This window comes from Podarcis melisellensis, assembly GCF_964234715.1.
Source record: "Podarcis melisellensis genome assembly, chromosome: 2".
Lineage (NCBI taxonomy): Eukaryota > Metazoa > Chordata > Lepidosauria > Squamata > Lacertidae > Podarcis > Podarcis melisellensis.
Window position 1 is genome coordinate 10,913,256 of NC_138529.1, and position 21,453 is coordinate 10,934,708.

A 21,453-nucleotide genomic window follows, 5' to 3' on the forward strand; every position below is an offset into this window, starting at 1 on the left:
TTAGGCGAACGTGATAACCACTACACTACGGAAACTTGCATGGCGAGGTGGATAATCTATGTTAAAAGGGGACTGATCTGAGTTGAGTGATCTTGGATGTGCACTGTGGCAGGGATCAGAGAGATTTAGCAACTGTCCACATCTCCCTAGGGAGGCACACTTCACACTTGAGAATTGGTGCATTGTTAGACCATTCAAAGCCACCTCCTGACTGTTCATAATTGATTCTGCTCCCAGCATGATCAGACAAGTCCATTGTTGTGACCTGTGAGGACTGCCTGCTATAAAGTCATCTCCCTCGCTCCTGGGTGAACAAGATCTGCATCTGTGTGTGTGTAATATATAAAATATATGGGCTCTGCTGTATTATATTAATAGGAAATAAGAGGGGAAAGAGAATAACCATGTTAAAGATTGCTCTTCTGGCAGAGAATAGTAGATTTTATTTATTTCTGTTCTTTCTTCGTTAACTTCTTTGATCTTTGAATCTACATTTGTATGATAAAACATATTTTAATTTTCAATCTTGGCAGCAGAATAAATTATGCCAAGCAAATGCATGTGCAATATATATTTGTGTGTTCTGAGGATAAAACTGAGGACTCCTGGGCATGGTATTTGCATTTTAAATAATAATAAACTAAAATATTTAGCAGGCGGTATACAGCCTTGCTCCTCTTGCTCTCTTAAAGAGGTCTCCATAATCCAGCCCCAGAGGCGAGGTTTAATAAGCCAGGGCTCAGCTTTGGAACCTGTTTTGAATGCCAGAGCTCAGAACTAAGGCATGCCAAATATTAATGCATTGGTACTGGCACCCCCTGCTTAGGAGCAAAAGTTTCCTAGCTCTGTCTAAGATGGAATGAAATAGAGAAATATACAAGTGGGACTCAAACAAAATGGTGAACTGTGGTTGGCTAGCTGGAACTCTGCCCTCTTCCACAATACACCATTCCTTCTCTCTGTCTCTCCTCCCCTCCCCCCAGTTTTCCATTCCCACCCCTCCAACCGTCAGCCTGCGTTCCACGACCACTGGGCATGCTCAGTCCTCAATGTGGTAGCCCTTTGATCTGACCCAATTTCCATACAGAGTGGCAGAGCTAGTCCTGATGCAGGGAAGGCCACGTCTGCCATGCTTGCAACATGGGGGGGGGGGGGTCTATAAGGCACGGGTGGGGAACCTGCAGCCTATCTTTGTGCAGGGGGCAAGGAGAGAGAAAATAAGGGAAAGGGGGTTGGCATGGAGAGAGAGAGAGTGTCATATAGCTCAGTCAGTAGAGCTTGAGACTCTTAATCTCAGATTGTCCATATTGGTCAAAAAGATTCCTGCATTTCAGGGGTTTGGACTGAATGACCCTCATTGTCCCTTCCAACTCTGATTGTACGTGGCAGGGAGAGAGAAAATGAGGGAAAGGGGGTTGGCACCAAGAGAGAGAAAAGGATACCCTATGTTTTGGCATAGGCTCCATCCACCAGGAGCTCCAGCCCCTATATGCTGCCAGCATGCAGCCCCCAACACTTAACCCTCAAGCAAATGTGGCCTTTGGCAGCACAAAGGTCCCCCATTCCTGATGTAACAGGGACAGGCTCAGAGCAGGCATTCGCTGAGATAGCTGCTAACTGATTCTACTTCTGTAGTAGCCGATGAGCATTCTATACAGCGATTAAACAAACTGTTGTAATCAAGTGGTATATAAAATAAATACAAAATGGCACCTAGCTTTGGCTCTCTGTGGTGAGGGGCAGGAAATTGGAATTGTAGAACTGGAAGGGGTCCTGAGGATTAGTTAGCTCAACTCCCTACAATTGCAGGACTGTCCCATATGGGGATCAAACCTGCAACCTTGGCATTATCAATTCCACACTCTAACCAACTGAGCTATCCAGTGAGCCAAGTGTTCTGTGTTTACGATTCGTGATGTGCTTGGTGTTGCTCTCTGGTGAAGCCCTGGAATTGAAAAGATTTGGGAGCAGAGCCCTGGTGAGCTTGAGCTGAAATTAATCATTGCTGTGACCCACCCCCCAACTTGGCATTTTGTAAATTAAGCACTGGCCAAGCACTGTGTGTGTGTGTGTGTCCCTGTATCTATATCTGCCCTGTTCCTGCTCCATCCCTACTTAACTGCCTTCTCTTTTTCTCACGCAGCCGAGCAACTGAACGGCATCGGAGGTTCGGTGACGGTGCCCCCCGTCCCTGCTCCCACCTCTCCAGATAAGCAGCCCTGTCTGGTGTCTCCGGCGGTGGCGGCACCCCCGCCGCCCCACTCAGCCCCCTGCCCAGAACCTAGCCAGAGTTCCAAAAGCGGGCAAACCTGGGCGACAAAGATGGGAGAGATCTCTACGGCGACTGCAGTTCCAGCCACTTCAGGGGCAGCCCCCAGTAGCAACAGCAACACCAAGCCTGACGAAGAGAAGGCCAAGAAGCTGTTGTACTGCGCACTTTGCAAAGTAGCTGTCAATTCACTGTCTCAACTCGAGGCCCACAACAAAGGTAAAAAAAAATGGGGGGAAGAGTATGTTTTCATGAGATCGGATTTCTCATTACCACTTCATGGTCCTGTTCACTGCTCACTTCTCCTTTGCAAAGTGCCCTTATGGGGAGGTGGTTTGCAGCACAGATTTTGGGAAGTGGGTAGTACTTAACCCAGTCAATTTCCACTTGAAATTTAGGGGCACACAGGTGGCGCTGTGGGTTAAACCACAGAACCTAGGACTTGCGGATCAGAAGGTCGGCAGTGAGCTCCTGTTGCTCTGTCCCTGCTCCTGCCAACCTAGCAGTTCGAAAGCACATCAAAGTGCAAGTAGATAAATAGATACCGCTCCAGCAGGAAGGTAAACGGCGTTTCCGTGTGCTGCTCTGGTTCTCCAGAAGTGGCTTAGTCATGCTGGCCGCATGACCCGGAAGCTGTACGCCGGCTCCCTCGGCCAATAAAGCGAGATGAGCGCCGCAACCCCAGAGTCGGCCACGACCGGACCTAATGGTCAGGGGTCCCTTCACCTTTAATTTCCGCTTGAAATTAGACATACCTAAGCTGCCTTTTCTGCTGCAGGATTGCACTCATCAGCCCAAAATCTCAGCAAGGATAAAAGCAACTTGGTAGTAGTGGTATGAATCAGGTGAAAATCAAGGGGCAAGCGCTCCTCCTCCTCTTCCCTGCCCCTCTCACAGCTTCCCTGCTTTAAAGTGTTTTGCAAAGGAAGGAGGTTGGGTGGGCATCAAACTATCACCACATGCATCAGTGTAATAACATGGTAGTTTGGAAAGACAGTTTTATGAGTTGTGTGTTCCAGTTTGTGATAACGAGAGCTGTATAGCCTGCATTTTAGAAAACAACATTCCCCGCCCCTCATGTTCTGCACCCAGGCCTTCCAAATCCTGTATCAAGAAAGAGGGGGTTCTGAAACCCATATACCGTATTTTTCGCTCCATAGGATGCACCGGACCATAGGAGGGGGAGAACAGGAAAAAAATTTTTTTCTTGTTCTCCCCCTCTAAAACAAGGTGCATTCAAGGTACATTCGCCAGAGCTTGTGGGTCTGGCGGTGGGGGGAAGCGCTGCTTTCCCCCACCTCAAAGATCCCTGAAGCCTTTGGAGCGCAGCGCCCCGCTGCCCTGGAGAGGCTGTGCGCGCAGCCATCCCCAAGCTAGAGCAGCAAGACGGAGCGCTCCGCAGTGCTCCGTCTTCCTGTTCTGGCTTTGGGCTTAGCGGCGCAGCCTGCATTCGCTCTACAGGACGCACACACATTTCCCCTTACTTTTTGGAAGGGAAAATGTGCGTCCTATAGAACGAAAAATACGGTACACATTTGCATAGCTTCTTTCTCCTCTTCTGCGTAATTAGTTCTAGTTTTGGAGAGACGGGTAGGAGCAAGGAGTTGTGCTCATCAGTACTAGAATTTGCATTCAACCTCCCCTTTGGCTTCTCGCAAGGTGTCAATCCCCACTTGCTTTCCAGCGGAACTTCAGAGCCATAGCCAGAGTCATTCAAAATCTCTTAGCACCAACTGAACAGCACACTGAACAGCACCGAAGTGCAGTGTGTAAATATTTCCTTTAGCGTCTGAAGATGAAGCTTTTGTTTTCTTTCTTTCTACGGTAAGAAATGGTGGAGATGAAAGAAAAGTGTTCCATGTGAAGGCCCTGGACTGGCAGAGAGATGTGAGAGGACCAAGCAGATCTCTGAGTGTGCAAGATCCAAAGCTGTGTCCAATCTTGGGGATTCATGTGCCCGTTCATGGGTTGCTGTTCCCATGTGTGCATTTATTCTTTCAGTTTTATACCTCTGAAATCTTTCTCGGTGTTTCCTGTCCACACTCGTGGGCAGTGCTTGATGAGATGTATTCATGCTGTGCATTGTCCCCTCCTCACAAGTAGTACTTCCCCATAAGTTCTAGAAACCTGAGGCCCATTGTGGCTGTTCGTACAGGTATTTCTTTAGCTCTGCATGCACCTTTAGAACAATATGCAAGTTTTCAAATATACCCAAAAGAGCAGTCAAATATAATTTTAAGGTGTGTCTAAAAGAATAGTCTCTGTGTGTGTGTTGCTCTAAACATGGTGAGTATTTGAATTCACTTGCATGAAAGACTGCCTAATGTTTCCTTTGCTCTCCTTTTCCTTTCTCACCTCCTGTACCTGCAAGGCCACATTTTGTTTTAATTTTGAATACAGCTACTCCGTGCAAGAGCAGTTCTGCGCAAAATGGCTGTTTAAAAAATAATGGCAAATGCGCCTTCAGCAGCAACCAGCAGGAAAGGGCAGTCTGCATCCTTTCCTTTGGGCTGATGGAAACAAAATAAAATTAGCGGGGGTGGCACTAGATGCCCACCCCCAAAGTGAAATGACACCACATGTGTAAAAGCAAAACAAAAAAACAAGCCTGCCCACCCGCACAATGTGCTTCAGTGCATCCACAGTTGGGTGACATGGTTTTATATTTGATTTCCACCCCCCCACCCCCGTATCAGATTATCTGTGCATCCATAAGATAAGAATTTAGCAGGGAGAACGTGCAGACTGCCACTTGAATGAAGACGATATGCAAACACAGCTGCAATTCCATATTAACCTTGTGTGGATCAGCCCCGGATCGGAATAGAACAAGAAGGCAACACCTGTTCTGCCACTGCCCTAGTAAAGGGGGGAGGGTAACCTTAGGGTGGCGCTGTGGGTTAAACCACAGAGCCTAGGACTTGCCGATCAGAAGGTTGGTGGTTCGAATCCCCGCAACGGGGTGAGCTCCCATTGCTTGGTCCCAGCTCCTGCCAACCTAGCAGTTTGAAAGCACGTCAAAGTGCAAGTAGATAAATAGGTACTGCTCCGGCGGGAAGGTAAACGGCGTTTCCGTGCGCTGCTCTGGTTCACCAGAAGCAGCTTAGTCATGCTGGCCACATGACCCAGAAGCTGTACGCCGGCTCCCTCGGCCAATAAAGCGAGATGAGCGCCACAACCCCAGAGTCGACCACGACTGGACCTAATGGTCAGGGATCCCTTTACCTTTACTAACCATAGCCCCTCCAGACACTGTTGAACTCCAGCTCCCATCACCTCCAGCCGGCATGGCCAATGATCAGGGGTTATGGCAATTCTGGAACATAAGGATTCTTCCATCCCTGTACTAGTCTTTGCTGATCTTAAGTAGTCTCATGCACCTCTTCTACACCCTGCTTGAGCTTTATAGCCATTGCCCTACTATGCCAGTAAAAATTGCTCCATTTCTCCTCCTAGCCCAACTTTCAGCAGCTGATAAATACACAGGAGCCCCGCCAGGAAAAAAAGTGGCAACCTTCCTGCCACTCCTTCCTCCTCTCTTTCCCCTGCCCCAAACTCAGCAATTTTGTCTCCTTTCCCCATAGTGCTTTGCAGCTTTGGCTTTGTCACCATGGAAACAATAGCTGGAGCCTTGGGTGCGGCTGCAGAGCTCCTGTTGGCAGCCCGTCAGGCATTCCCCACAAAAATGAGCTCACAGGCACAGGAGCTTAAGTTTCCTGTGGAAACCCCTGCTCCCTTCTCCCAACCAACTTTCCAGGTCTGGAGAATCAGGAGACGAGAGCAGCGCAGCCGCCGCTCTTGAGCGAGGCTGCGCCTTTCAGCAAGCAGTATCCTTTCTCGTCCCTTTGCATGCCTCACCTCGGCCTGTATCTCCCTTCCACATGCATTAGCATCTAGTCATGAGCCACAGCGCTGTAGCCGAGAGGCCGCTGGGCAGCTTCAAAGGAAACTGGAGACTTTGGAAGGGTCGCGCGGGTCAGAACTGCGATGCCTCAGCAGCAAAGCCAAGGCCATCGTAGCAAGAAGGGTGACCCAAAACATGTTAGCGCCTGAGGAAGGAAATCCGAATGGTGCTTCTCTCCCCTTCTCTGTCCTCCTCCTTGCATAGAAATATATATATATATATACATATATATATACTAATAAAAGAAGCAATGGATCATTTCCCTCCCTTTGCTGGCAGCCAGCATTTGCTGCCTGTAGAAGAGCTTTGCCTTCCATTTTGGTAAAAATAGAATAGTAGGGTGTTCTGTGGTACTGAGTCATTACCTGGAAAAACCTTATACTTTGCTGAAAACCGGTAAAAAAAAGAAGGAAGGGTTTGTTAGAACAGGGCTGGGCTTAACCATTGTGCCAGCAAGAACAAGGCTCTGGCCTGTTTGGCACCCTGTCTGTGGTATCGTATTTTGAGGCTTATCCCCTAGTCCAGTGATAACCAAATTTGGGTCTCCAGCTGTCTTTGGACTACAACTCCCATCATCCCTAGCTAGCAGGACCAGTGGTCAGGGATGATGGGAGCTGTAGTCCAAAAACAGGCCCAAGTTTGGGAGGCTCAGCCCTAGTGCCTCTCTCTGTTATAGACAGTTCCTCAGAACTGTGACAGTATAAAGGGGCTGTTATGTTTTGTTTTAATGATAATGCTTAGCACTTTATACAGCACATTTCAATTATTCAAAACCCTCACAGGCATTATCTAAGGTCCAAGCCACACATTGTGGTGAAAGCCTTTTAAAGCAACGTGCTTAGGACTGGGGGGGGAGGGGGACTGCTGGAGCCCCCCAGTTTGGATGAGGACTGTGAAGCAGCTGAGAAGGGAGCTTAACCTGTTCCCACCCGTGCTGTTTTTTAATACAGTGGTACCTCGGGTTACATACGCTTCAGGTTACATACGCTTCGGGATACAGACTCCGCTAACCCAGAAATATTGCTTCAGGTTAAGAACTTTGCTTCAGGATGAGAACAGAAATCGCGCTCCGGCAGCGCTGCAGCAGCAGAAGGCCCCCATTAGCTAAAGTGGTGCTTCAGGTTAAGAACAGTTTCAGGTTAAGTATGGACCTCTGGAACTAATTAAGTACTTAACCCGAGGTACCATTGTAATAATAATAATAATAATAATAATAATAATAATAATAATAATAATAATAATAATAATAATATATTATTTATACCCCACCCATTTGGCTGGGTTTTCCCAGCCACTCTGGGCGACTTCCAACAAAACATTAAAATACAGTCATTCATGAAATATTAAAAGCTTCCCTAAACAGGGCTGCCTTCATATGTCTTCTAAAAGTATGGTAGTTATCATTCTCTTTGACATCTGGTGGGAGGGTGTTCCACAGGGCAGGTCCCACACACCTTTGGGAGCAAATCGTAGTTCGTTGGGAGAGGAAGTGGTGTTGACAGGAAAAACAGCACACAGAAAGGATGGTAGTCCTTTTACCTATCCCAATCCAGATCAGGGACCCCCCACCCATGGCTGATTTAGGAAAAAAGAAAAAGATGTGGGCAGTTCTCAGCACACTGGTGAAAAACACTTTTAATACAACCTGTAGTTTGGCCCAAAGTAAAACTCCCACCAGTTCTATAAGTAAGTGTTGTAATTCTCTCCCCACTGGTGATAGGACTGAGGTGGAAGAAGAGTGGATTTTATTATTATTTATTAAATTTGTATACCGCCCTATACCTGGAGGTCTCACTTAGGCCACCTCAGGAGTTAGTTGGTGGCTGAAGGAAGATTTGGGCAGCACCAAAAACGAAAGGAAGCCTCAGAACAGTACTGCAAAATTAAATCTTTTACTGAGTAACCATAATCCTTATGGAACAATAAACTGCCCAACGTGTTTTGGTTGATACTAACCTTCACATGAGTGAAGAGCCTTAATATTGAGCCCCTGAGGAAGGCTGTCATCAGCTGAAAGACATTTGGCATTTTATTGCCTCACAAGGACTGTGTATTATTTGAACAAGACTCATTTCTCAGCGCATCTTTGAGGCTTTGCCTCTTCTTTTGCTCCCTGAGCTGGGATTTGAACCAGGCTTTTCCTGACTTCATAGCTCATACTCTTAACTGATATGCTGCAGTTGGGGATTACTTTTCCCATCGTTTCAAAAACAGCTGGATTTAGGAACATTGGAAGCTGCCTTGTATCAAGTCAGGCTCTACCTCTGTGTTGGTGGTTTTGCAGCAGCGGCACATGCCGTGGCGGTAGCGGCAGAATAAAGGCAGTGGCAGGGTGGGGTGAAGCGTGGGGAGCTTCAGTTTGGCGGCAGCAGTGGCACAGGTGTGCACATACCTGTGGGGCCCCTGGCACTAACTTTGAGCTCTCCTGACCATGCCGCTTCCTCACCCCACCCCACCCCTAGCCTGAGATGTCAGGAACTGAATTTGGGACCTTCTGTTCCAGAGTTATGGCCACCTCACCTTAATAAAGCGAGCTTGTGTGAAGTTTAGAATGCTGCCTCTTCTCCTGACAATTTGGAGGGGGGGCGGTTAGGATGGGGAGAACGGTACTTTGGGATGTTTTGTGTATATGTGGCTGGTTTAATTTTTCTCTGTCCCCTCTTCATGAACACTGGCAGCTGGGTAGTTGCAAGGTAGGGGTGTGTGCATTCCCTAACTCTGCAGACATACTATAAAGGGGACCCCTGACCATTAGGCCCAGTCGTGGCCAACTCTGGGGTTGCGGCGCTCACCGTTTACCTTCCCGCCAGAGTGGAACCTATTTATCTACTTACACTTTGACGTCCTTTCGAACTGCTAGGTTGGCAGGAGCAGGTACTGAGCAACAGGAGCTCACCCGGTTGTGGGGATTCGAACCGCCGACCTTCTGATCGGCAAGTCCTAGGCTCTGTGGTTTAACCAACAGTGCCACCTGCATCCAGACTATACAAATGTACAAATTAATATCGGGTGCAGAATTCAGCATCTATTGGGCCTCAATGTAGAAAGCAGGCAAAAACCCAAGTGTTTCAGCAGGATTGCTAGCAGAGAGAGAGAGCAATGTTTCAGTGCCCTCCTTATTGCTTTGCTCCTTGACCAGTAGAGCAGAATAAAATTGCAAATACATATTTGTTTAATTTGTACAAATTCAGCTTTTTGGGAACATGATTAGTGTGTAGCAATGCAACTCTGCTTGTCACATGCAACGTGCACACACCTCATTACCTTCTGTTAGAGTAGGTTATTGCTTCTCAGGTGAATGAATCCAATCATTTCTGAGCTAAACCCACACAAGAGGGGTGGCTTGGCCCATGGGCCAGGATATTCCAGGACACTGTCTGTTTTTTGAAGACCACATCTAGCCCTCTGACTTAAAGCAGAGATAGGGAACTGGTGGCGCTCCAGATATTGTTGCGCTACCGCTCTCATCATCTTTCACCACTGAGTCATGCTGTCTGGGGCTGATTGGAGTCCAGAAACATCTGGAGGGCCACAGGTTTCCCCATCCCTGCCTTTAAAAGGTGTAAGGGAAGATACAGTGCCCAGGTAATACCCTACCCAGGGGCTCAGTAACATGGAAGCCTGCTCCTGCCAGTGGGTCTTGCCTACTTAATACATGGACACTGGCACTTGTGAATGTAATCTGAATATATTTTTACATTTCTTTTATTGTAACTTCTAAGAAAATAAGTGCCTATAAACTCATTACATCTCTTGAAATGAGGTTTTATGTTGTTTTGCACTGAGTTACAAAGGGCCCTCGGTGTAACTCTAGGCCCCATGACTGCCACCAAATTTCTGGCTATAGGCCCGTCCATTTTTAGGTTTCTTGACGTCTGCTGGCTGTCAAGTTTGTTACCTCAGTGTCTTGATTTGATCCGATAGACCTGCCCAGAGGCTCCTGATGTCATGCATCAGTAGAGTAGTTGTGTTTCGTGTCAGCTGCACACACACGACAGTTTTTAACCTATGGGCTTCGTGGGTTTCCCCTCAAAACCCTGTGCGATTGGCATAAAATTAATGTATAGCTATTTGAAAGTGACCTTGATGCCTGCCGTAGGACTTATATCCATACAGTGCCAAGTTGGAAAGCAGACCCTGGTTTTCTTGCCTCTGCCCTCCCCCTCCATGGCCAATTTCTTATTCTATAGGTCATGAGTGGGGGACCTGAGCCCTCAACAGAGAAAGCCAGATGCTGGGGAGAAGAATGTTAACTTATCTTCGTCCTTGACATGCTTGTTTTCCATGTTCTGGGAATGTTGTGCATAAGGGGATTCCACTGTTTAAATCCCTGCCTGAAGCATGAAGTAGTGCAGAGATGTCCCAACTTGGCCCTCCAGCTGTTTTGGGACTACAACTCCCATCATCCCTAGCTAACAGGACCAGTGGTCAGGGATGATGGGAACTGTAGCCTCAAAACAGCTGGAGGGCCAAGTTTGGCCATCACAGAAGTAGTGCAACCCAGTTTATCCACCTTAGTGAGAACTTGGTTATTACCATGCCCCCTTCCATGAGGTTATAACCTAAATCTGAGGTGGCAATTGTAAAAGAACCCAGTAGGGAGAGAGGGCAGGGAGAGTTAAGCTTGCTGTGAGAAGATTTCTAATCCCGGAGGGATGTTCTGAGAATGGAGGTTCTGTGAAGGGAGGTGTTAGGTCAATGTTTGAGAGGTCTGTTTTTTGCTCTTGTCAGGGAAGTTGCCAATTGTACTTTACTTGTGACATAAAAACAGGCAGCAGATGTTAAATAAGATGATGGCATATCATGCCCCTTTGGCTAACCATCTATTTGAAAAAAATAAAAACACATTCCTTTGCTTGCGGAAGGAGCTACGAGGGAGCCTGGTGGTTTTGCTGAGGGAGCTGGTTCTGTAAAGAAGGTGCCACTGCAGAAAAGACCCTGGTCCATGTCCCCACTGATCTTCCCACGGGGAACCATGGGATGCACAACAAACCATAGGTTAAATTCATTTAATTGTAGGACTATAATTTCTATAATTACAATTAAAATAACTAAAGTTTTCACTTAAACCCCTATATTATGGAGGGCTGGTTAAGATTAATGATCCATTCTGTGCATAGCACTCGCTGTGAAGCAAGCATCCAGCCTGGAGTGCTATAAAGAAGAGTTCTGATGAATAGAAGTATCTCAAGAGGGTGCTTTGAGCCGTTATACTTACAGAACTGCTTCTTGTTCTCTTCCTAGGTACAAAGCACAAGACTATCCTGGAAGCACGCAGCGGGTTGGGGCCTATCAAGGCATATCCACGCCTGAGCCCCACTGCTGGAGGGGAGCCAGGCAGCCAAGACCCCAGTGCTCAGGAGAGAACCTTCCACTGTGAAATCTGCAATGTCAAAGTCAACTCGGAGATCCAGCTCAAACAGGTGGGGAGGCATTTTAATACCACAACAGGTGGAGGCCTTTGTGCTGCTAGAAAGAGTGTCAGGGACACAGTTATTTTATTTTATAATGCTCAGCTATGAAAGAGCTATGTGCCTCTGAGCATACACAGAGTACATTTTCCTCTTCTCTTAGTAATGGCAGCCAGTCCAGGATTAGAGACTTTTGTGTTGAAAGAGCAGAGCTTCCAGGGTACCTTGAACTCCCTATCAGGACTTCCTATTGCATAAATTTAAGCACGGCCGAAAAAGCCCTGGCTCTGGTTGATCCTGCGCCACAGGGAGGTTAGGCTGGCCTCAACCAGAGCCAGGGCTTTTTCGGCCGTGGCCCCAATCTGGTGGAACGCTCTGTCACAAGAGACTAGGGCCCTGTGGGACTTGACATCTTTCCGCAGGGCCTGCAAGACAGAGCTGTCCCACCAGGCCTTTGGCCAAGGCACAGTCTGACCCCCTCTCTCCTTCGGTAATCTTCGCAGAACTCTAGCCCAATGGTTGCCATTAATTGGATTTTGAATTGGTTTTAGAATGAATTGGTTTTAGAATGCATTTCAATTAATTCATTGTGATTTTATGTAAACTGTGTTACTTTTATTGTTGTTAGCCACTCTGAGCCCGGATTCGGCTGGGGAGGGTGGGATATAAATAAAAATTTATTATTATTATCATTCAGTGGGGCTCTCTCTGGTGGATTGTGCTCTGTTAATTTGGAGTGGGGAAAACATTGACGCTGCCCACCTCAGGCACCAGACAACCATGGCATAGCCCATTATTTGCTGTCTGTGTACAAATAATGCCTGAGCGCTCCCACACCCCACTCCCCATTGACTCTCCCCTAGATATGTGCACAAGGAAACAGAAATTAGCAGTTCCAGTGAGCATGTCAGAACTTCACTTACTGAATTCTGTGCACGCTTGTTGATGGATTGGGGAAGGGAAGGAGATGTTGAGGGAAACCAAGTCAGGGAGTGAAGATTCCTTGGTTGCTCCTAAGCATTATGTCTGGTTCTTCCTCTTTGTAGCACATTTCCAGTCGACGGCACCGGGATGGAGTAGCTGGGAAGCCCAACCCCTTGTTGAGTCGGCACAAGAAGCAGCGAGGCATGGCAGAGCTGCAGGTGAGTGGCGGCATTGGCCTGGGTGGGCAGGGGCTGTTTGGAGTGGGTTGCGGTAACTCCATTCAGAGCAGTATTGGACAGACTTTGAGAGCTGCCACCCTGCACATTGTTGTTGTTGTTTAGTTGTTTGACTCTTCGTGACCCCATGGACCAGAGCACGCCAGGCACTCCTGTCCTCCACTGCCTCTCGCAGTTTGGTCAAACTCATGCTGGTAGCTTCGAGAACACTGTCCAACCACCTCGTCCTCTGTCATCACCTTTTCCTTGTGCCCTCCATCTTTCCCAACATCAGGGTCTTTTCCAGGGAGTCTTCTCTTCTCATGAGGTGGCCAAAGTATTGGCGCCTCAGCTTCAGGATCTGTCCTTCCAGTGAGCACTCAGGGCTGATTTCCTTCAGAATGGAGAGGTTTGATCTTCTTGCAGTCCATGGGACTCTCAAGAGTCTCCTCCAGCACCAGAATTCAAAAGCATCCATTCTTCGGCGATCAGCCTTCTTTATGGTCCAGCTCTCACTTCCATACATCACTTCTGGGAAAACTATGGCTCTAACTATATGGACCTTTGTCGGCAGGGTGATGTCTCTGCTCACCCTGTACATACATACCCCTAAATCTCACCAGATGACATAAACTGAGCAAAACAAAACGTCTGAAGGTAGCTTTTTGTTCCAGGGTGGTTTTTTATTCATAAAAATAGGCACCAACTCTACAGGGCTGAGGCATCTTCAGCCCGCACTCCCCATGTTTGTTGGGGTGGGGTCAAGCCCCTCCCCCAATATTGAGGAGACCGACTCCTTCCTTGCCCCCCTCCATTTGTCTGCTGTCTTGCACTGCTTTGGGAGATGTCGCATGGCTTGGCTGGAGGGCATCCTAGGCCACGCAGCAACGGAAGACACCGCACAGACACTTGGGAGATCTGCGACAGTCGTGTGACATCACGCATGTGTAACAGGGCCCCCCTCCCAATGCTGGGTGCAGCTTAGCTTGCTTTTCTGGTTGGGAAAGGGCTAGAGCATCTGCTTTGCATGTGGAAGGTTCCAGGTTCAGTCCATGGCATCTCAATATAACGTTGGGTGTCCAGCAATAAATCACACAAAGTGAAGTTAACTCTTTATTAGGAGAAACAAGGCTGCTCAATAGTGCCAGGCCTAACGAGCACAACAACAACTCCCGGCAGATCTTGCCCCAGTGAGGACTGAAGTTCTCTACCAGGTCAAAGCTGCCTAAGTGCCCTCCTCTCCCTAGTCCTTCCCAAGCTGTCTGTGACTCTGCCAGTGCACCTGTTTCTACTTCTCTTGATTCAGGGAGACCAGGGAAGAGAAAAGTTTGTCGCAGCAGGAGGGGGAGACTCCCTGGTAGGCCTGGGCGATGTGTTGCCCACAAAGATGGTGGCTTCACCCAGCAGTATATTGCAGGGGTAACAGCCGCTGCTCCTGAATCCCCTCTGCTAACAGGGTTGCTGGAAGCAGAGGGACTCGGGAGCAGCAGTGGTTTCACCCACTACATACTGCTGGGTGAAGCCGCCATCACACACTGCCCCTCCTAACCCAGAGGGAGGAGCAAGCTGCATTGTTGGGCCAATGCAGCTTATTCCTTCCTCAGCTGTAAACAGCTCCGCTAAGGCATGGGCTCACTCCTCAGCAGAGCGGTTTAAAGAAGCCCTACCCCGCCTCTGGCTTGCGCAAGCCAGAGGCGGGGTGGGAGCTCTGTTAAACTGATCCAACCCCCCAGCTGAGCGAGCCCCCATGCCTCATACTTGAACCAGAAGGACATTGGGACTCAGCTGGGGGGACAGGTGCCTTCATGCCCTCCCCCCAGCTGAGCAGCACAAGGAAGCCCTGGTGAGGAACCAGGGCGAAAACACCACGGCTCTCTCGGTGAGAGTGGTGGCAGTTTCACCCTGATACCTCGCAGGGCTGGAGCCAACGCACCTTGTTCCTTCCTCCATTTCAACATCGCGGTGCCAGATCACATGTCGAAAACCTGACATTGCCCAGCCCAGCCCTGGCGCTTTCAGCAGCCTGCCTCAGTTCTGCTCCTTGCCTCCGCTTCTGCCACTGATTCTGGACTGCTCTCTGCCACCACCTCTTCCTTCTCCCTAAAAGCCCTATTACCTCTTCAGCTTTTGACACTGTTTCCTCCCTCTGACCAGGCACTGTAGTCCCACCACCAATCCCCTAGCTCTGAGCCTTCTTCCCTTTGGGGTTTCCCAGCTGGTGCCTGCCACCACCCCTCTGTATCCAGTCCATGACAACTGGGAATGTCCACTCCTGGGGACTGTGCAAAGCTGCTGCCCGACAGACACTACTGAGCTAGATGGACCAATCTCCTACGTTGCCTCTGACGCCTGCCTCTCTCGTTTTGTTTCCACAGGGCTCCCTGGCCTTCCCCAAGGAGCTTCCCAAGTCGCTGGCGGCCGGATTGCTGCCCAATCCGCTGGCTGTGGCAGCAGCCATGGCAGCCGCCGCTTCCTCGCCCCTGACGCTGCGACCAGCCCCGACGCCCCCACTCTTGCAGGGCCCGCCTCTGACGCACCCGCTCCTGCGCCCGGCTCCGGGGCCCATCCGAACTGCACACGGACCCATCCTCTTCTCGCCATACTGATGCCGCCCGTCCACCCACCTGCCTGCCACAATCCCGGGACTCTTGGCACCACTGGAACCGCCCACTCCGGCAACTAGCAACAGGTCTCGGCAACGTCACATGGCGCCCGGCCCCATCCAACGGGAGCGATTTTTTCTTTCCTTTCTTTTTTGTTTCTTTTCCTCTTTTTTTCTTTGTAACTAGAGATGGAAATATTTTTCTGAGAAGAGAAAAAGGGACAATCCCGCCCTCACACAAACACACACACACACACGCACCTGCTCTCAACCCCATCGGGGTCCCTGGCCAAATCTGCACAAGAGCCAGGGTCTCCCACAGGCTGGGCCAAGGTGTGTTCGTGTGCATCTATGTGTGTGTGTGTCATCTCCCGAGGTACACAAAAGGTTGGGGAGTGATAGTGCCTCCCCAGGACTCTGTGGAGCATCGAAGGGGGAGGCAGTTCTGGTACCTCAGGGACTGATCAGCAAGCAATCTCCTTCCATCCCAGAGCTAAGGGGGGGGGCCCTTGCCTCCCCCACTCATACAAGCCATTGTCCACTTGCACTGAAAGGGGTTTGTGTGTGTGTGTGTTTGTGTGTGTGTGCACGGGACAGAAGACAGGGCCTCCGGAAGACAGAGCCCCTACTGCAATAATGCTGGCCGGCACCTCCATGTACATACCCCCCCCCCCGATTCCCCCATGCTCCCCTGTGCTGGCCCCACCCTCACTGCGCTTCCATGCAATGGGGGCCCCCCGTGGCCCCACCACTGCTGCACCTTGACAAGAGACTGGCAGAGCAATTACTGTGCTCCCATTGCCCTCACCCCCCATTCCTCTAAGAGGCAGACAGACAAACTCAGCATCGTTTTCTGTTCAGAGGTGACTTCCACACACCTGAGTCAGACAACCATTCCCTCCTCTACACCACCCACCCTCCCTAGGTAAGGAAAATCAAGGGAATCTGGGCTGGGCTGCTTTTCTTCTTTGAAAGTTACGTTTCGTTAAATCTGGAGGAATCAGGAAGAACTCTGAATTGAGAAAGTGAGTGCGATCCCATCACCTAACCTGGAAACCATGTGATGGGTATGGTTGTGTGTGTGTGTGTGTGTGTGTGTGTGTGTGTGGTGATGAAAAACTGGGACTCACACTGCTATCTCACTGAGTAGGAGCAAGGGCTTTGATTCATCTGACTGGGTCTGGGTTGTCAGCCTCGACTCTTGGCTCCTAAGTAAAGAAGAGCAGGGATCTCCTCTCTAAAGGAGTTCCTTGCATCTCGTTCTGCCTGTAGACCTTCCCTTTGGGTTATTTGAGCTGTTGCCATGGTAGCACAACATCTCTCTGTGTCTCCTTCCCCCTCTGCTTTTTTTCGACAGAGTTGGGTCCCCATCCCTCCACCCCTTTCTTGAGTGGGTGGGACATTAACCAGGAGGCCAGGTCATTAGTTTCCTGGAGATTAAACAGCCTCCTCCTCTCCAGGCCCCCTTCTCCTAAAGCCCAACCCCACCCGGAGCACATAAAATTCCAGATGCTTGTTAAATTCCCTGGCACGCATCCTAGTTGGCGCCTATCCGTGGATTTTGCGTGTGTGTGTGTACATCTGTGTGTGTTGATTAATGGAACAACGGAGGTTCGGGTTCACTCTCTCTCTCACACACACACACGCATGCATGCACCATGGTCTGCAGTTTCCCATCTGCCCCAAGCAGAACAACAATGCAAGGCCCGGAATATGACCCCGTAGACCAGGGAGGAAGGTCTTCCATGCCATGGCCATTAGCCACACTCCTCTACCTTGCCCCTTTCAAAACTGTGACTGACGTTCAGAGCAATAGAGACACTGGTGTATGTGGGGGGAATGGGACCCACCTTCCCCCTAGCTGGCATGAATCACGCCAGTCCTGTCCTGCGTTACCTCAGTCCCTCAAAGCCCATAGGGCAATCTGTCCCCCTCTCTCTGCCCATCCCAGGTGTCCTGTTCACCCCAGAGTGTCTGTCTTTCCATCTGCCATCCGTCTGTCCATGCTAGACTTTCTCCTTGCCCTGTCTCCCCCCCCCCGCCCCACCTTTCTTGCTGACACCAATGCCTTTCTGCTTCATCCCATATAGCACCTATGATCCCTCTGCCCCTTGACAACAATAAAAGTGATAAGGCTCGTTTTCGCCTGCATTCTTCGCCTCTGTCAGGGCTCAACATGGCGGCTTCAGACTGGGATCATCCTCTAGGCTCTGTGGGCAAGCGTGTGCCCTGATCCCAGAGCCCACGTCAGATGCTGAAGGGAGGGAAAGCATGGAACTTGCGATTGGCAGGCATTATGAAACCACTGCATTGGATAGGACTGGTATAAACACGGGGAAAGTGGTTTTCTGTTTTCTCCAGGTCAGCAGACCAGTGCATCCTGTTTGTTCCTGCTCCACTGACCTCAGGGACACTTAGCTAGAGAACCCATCCCCTGGATCTGGTCATGAAAATGTCACTGTACAAAATCCCAGAGCCTTGGGATACGGGGTGGGGATTTCAGGGGGAGCAAATTCCCACTTCCACCCCCTACTGGTCAGATTTGTGAAGATCTTGAGAAGGGAGCTGCATGCATGGGCATGGCCAAGGGGGAGGCAGGGGGGCAGCCCCCCTCCCCCAATCAATACAAATCAATACAAATTTGAGGTCCTTCCCCTACTAACAAAAATCCTGGCTATGCCCATGGCTGCGCATCACCTATTAGCTGCTGAGTTGCAAGCAACTTTAATCTGCCTTCTTGTACAGCTTTAGTTGCAGTTACCACTGGATAAGAAACTTCGATATAGATTGTTCTGATTACCCTTGCCCTAAAACGAGTTCATGGATTCAACTAAGTTTTACGCAGAGCAGACCCACTGGAATTAATGAACATGACTAGTTCCGTTAATTTCACTGGGTCTGCTCTGACTAAAACTTAGTTGATTACCACCCCAAATTTTGACTACCATCACTCAGCTCTAAAAACAAGAGTTCTGCTCAGACCAGTTTCATACATGACAATATACATTAACGGCAGGCACCCCCAGAGCGGCCCTCCAGCTGTTCTGGGACTACAATTCCCAACACCCCTGACCACTGGTCCTGTTAGCTAGGGAAGGTGGGAGTTGTAGTCCCAAAACATCTGGAGGGCCGAGTTTGGGGGTGCCTGATTCACGGGTATACGATGCATCTCCATGCTGCAGCTGTTTACTCCTGAGAATGTTTCCATGGCATAGGTAAAAAGTGTTATGCACACTTGAAACATTGCGGTTTCCAACCGATGCACGTAGCAAGTCTGTAATGTGCATCCATTGAGACTGTAGCATGTGATGTGTCCCTCAGAGGAGGAGATCTTGTCTGCCTACACTGTCTCAGCCTACGCTTGAACACCAATGTGACCCAGAGGTGGCTCTACCCTGAGGCAAAATGAGGCCATTGCTTCGGGCAGCATATTTTGAGTGCTATTAAGGAGAGTGGGAGTCAAGCAGATGTGACCTGCAGGTCATGGTTCATTGGGATGTTCTCCAAGCGCCACCAAACTGAAGAGCTGTGTGAGCACATGATGCTCCTGAGCATTTTCAGTTCATTTAAGTGTGGCTTGCACTGGAGATTTTCCCACTGCCTCGGGGCGAACAATTTAAATATGTTATTCAGATTTCCTGCCTCAATCACTGAAATATCTTGAGGGCAGCCCCGCAAACAACTCCGATTGGCTCTGGGTTTTGTGTGCATGTCTATTTTAGACCTAGCCCTCTCCCAGAGAGAGAGATCATGCAGATTGCTGCCTCCCCTGGTTTTTAATCCTTTTTTTCCTTGCTTGCTCAAGCAGTGCAGAGAAAGTGCAAGCAAGGGAGGGTAGATTACGGATTGTGCTGGGTCCAAGTTTCCATTTTATCAGTTCACGTGACTTCAGCCTGGGGCTGGCCCATGGGTCTGAGAGTGGGGGCTGCCTCTAGCACAGAATTCACATTATAGAATCATAGAATTGTAGAGTTGGAAGGGACCCTGGCGATCATCTAGTTCAGCCCCCTGCAATGCAGGAATCTCAACAGCATCATGCACAGCAGAACTCCACAAGCATTTCCCCAGGAACCTTCTCATGCTTCCCAGGGGCTTAGGAGGAGAAGGTGCCTTTGACCCTCTCAGCGCCTAACAAACCGACAAACCTTTCCTTGCTGGCAATCTTTCGCTTCCTTAGACATGCGGTGAGCAGTGCTGGCTCAGGACAGCAGGGGGCAGAAGAACACATTTGTTCTCTGCACCGCAGCACCTTCATCCCACACAATCCTCGTCCCATTGATCAGGGCTTTTGCTGGGCTTGCAGCATCTTCTCAATCACTTGACTCAACACCCTTTCAATTCAAAATGACATGGCTCTTAAGGTGCGACAGCCCTTAAGAACCACGAGTGTGGAGATATACAGATGCCTGTATATACAGGTGTCTGTTCGGTCTGTGTACTGCAAACATCAAATATAGTGTATAGACACAGTATATTGTGTATACTGTATATACAGTATACAAAAGGAACGTTTGATGTGCAGTTAAAAAAAAAATCTCTGCGACTGATTACAAACATCTGACAGCAAGTGGTTTGACCCCCATGGTGTTAAGTTATTGCTTGGCTATTGGTTGTCTATATCCACCCTGTACCAATGGAACACTTCAGGCAATCACTTCCACAGCTCACAGGCAGCAGGCAGGAGAGAGGGATGGGCAAACGGACCATTAGAGCAATTGTGCAGAAGGTATTGTTGCTGCTGCCTTTAAGCTCTTTAAAGGTTCATGTAGTGGATAATCAACGTGTGGAACTCACTATGGCAAGATGTGACAGCACAAGCTTAAATCAGAGGTTTCTGTCTTGCCAGACCTACTTGTGCGTGTTTTCTTCTAGAACTCCAATCGGGTGCAAAGACATGCAACTAGTATTCAATTAACGGGGCGCCTCTGAGCCAAGGAAATAGTTTTCAGCACCCAGTACTGAACTGAACACAAAAGCCCTTCCGCACAAAAATCCAGTCCTGGTTAGCTTGTGTCATTTCTACAGCCTAATTTGGGTGAAAAGGTTGTCTTACAGTTGCTATTGTTAAACGGCGGGTGTCAGAAATCCTTGCTCATCTACGGCAAATCAACCAGAGATCTTCTACCAGTAGATCCCAGGCTACCATCTGCCCAACCCTGGCCTAGATAGCTTGTAAAAGGGATTACGCAAATTCATACAACATTGGTTGGTTAATTAAACATTAGTTATTATGACTAAATTACCATACCTTTGGGCTCATCTGTCAAGGCAGTACTTAGGTTTTTATGAAAGGCGGAAAGACTCTTCAGGCTGGGATATGGCAGCTGTAGCCGAAGAAGCCCTGTGTGTATAAATACAGAAACCGAATTAATTCTTACTATCCTTATTATTTATTAAATATCTATACCACCCTTCATCCGAAGATCACAGGGCTGGTGTAACAAAACAAAAACACATCCCATATTATTACATCAAGGTCAGTAACCTTTGGAGGTCTGTGGGCATATACGGATTTTTGAATGTGTGCTATGATCTCTTTTCTACCCCCTCCTGTGGATCAGCCTCCACGGAGGGAAAATGCGCAAACACACACTAGGACCCAGTAGAATTAATCTGAGCTTTGAAAAGCACATAGAGGTAAAAGGAGGAAGTAGGAAAGAGTGTCCAACTTCCTCCTCCAGCTTTCTGTACTTGTCAAGTGAGAAGAAGGTAACAAGTCTCACCATGACCAAGGGGGGCTGTGTGTGTGTGTGTGTGTGTGTGTGTGTGTGTGTTTATTGGGAGCCTCAAAGGCTTCATGGACACCAGGGGGAGACCTCAAGGGTGCCACGTTGGCAACTCCTGGATTGCATCATGTCTTAATTCCAAGCAAGCTGCGTGCCTTGCCATCGGTGTGTGAATACTGCTGAGTTTGGCAGGAGAATAGATGCTAGATGCTAGATATCTAGAATGACTTCTGGCCAACTGAGAGAGCTGGCTGGGGCCTGGAAGAATATCTGAAGGTATGCAACCTTGCAGTGGAAGTGCTACCCAGGCATCCCAGGATAAATCTAGGTGGTTTCTATGGATGAGCCTGTGTTCCGGTTTCATGGGTTGTCTGAACCTGACCTATAGCAAGCACGGAGAGC

The 21,453-nt window shown here is 49.0% G+C and overlaps 1 protein-coding gene across 11 annotated transcripts in view; it reads left to right on the plus strand.

Moving 5' to 3' along the window:
• Nucleotides 1-17,463, plus strand: part of ZNF385A (zinc finger protein 385A) — a 197,635-nt gene extending 180,172 nt beyond the window's left edge. For all 11 annotated transcript variants that reach the window (XM_081898770.1, XM_081898769.1, XM_081898766.1 and 8 more), the window contains 4 exons: nt 2,144-2,488; nt 11,418-11,596; nt 12,631-12,726; nt 15,099-17,463. In XM_081898770.1, the coding sequence (XP_081754896.1) occupies nt 2,144-2,488; nt 11,418-11,596; nt 12,631-12,726; nt 15,099-15,329 (851 nt within the window). In that variant the 3' untranslated portion in view covers nt 15,330-17,463. The remainder of the gene's footprint in view (nt 1-2,143; nt 2,489-11,417; nt 11,597-12,630; nt 12,727-15,098) is intronic.
• Nucleotides 17,464-21,453: the final 3,990 nt, after the last annotated feature.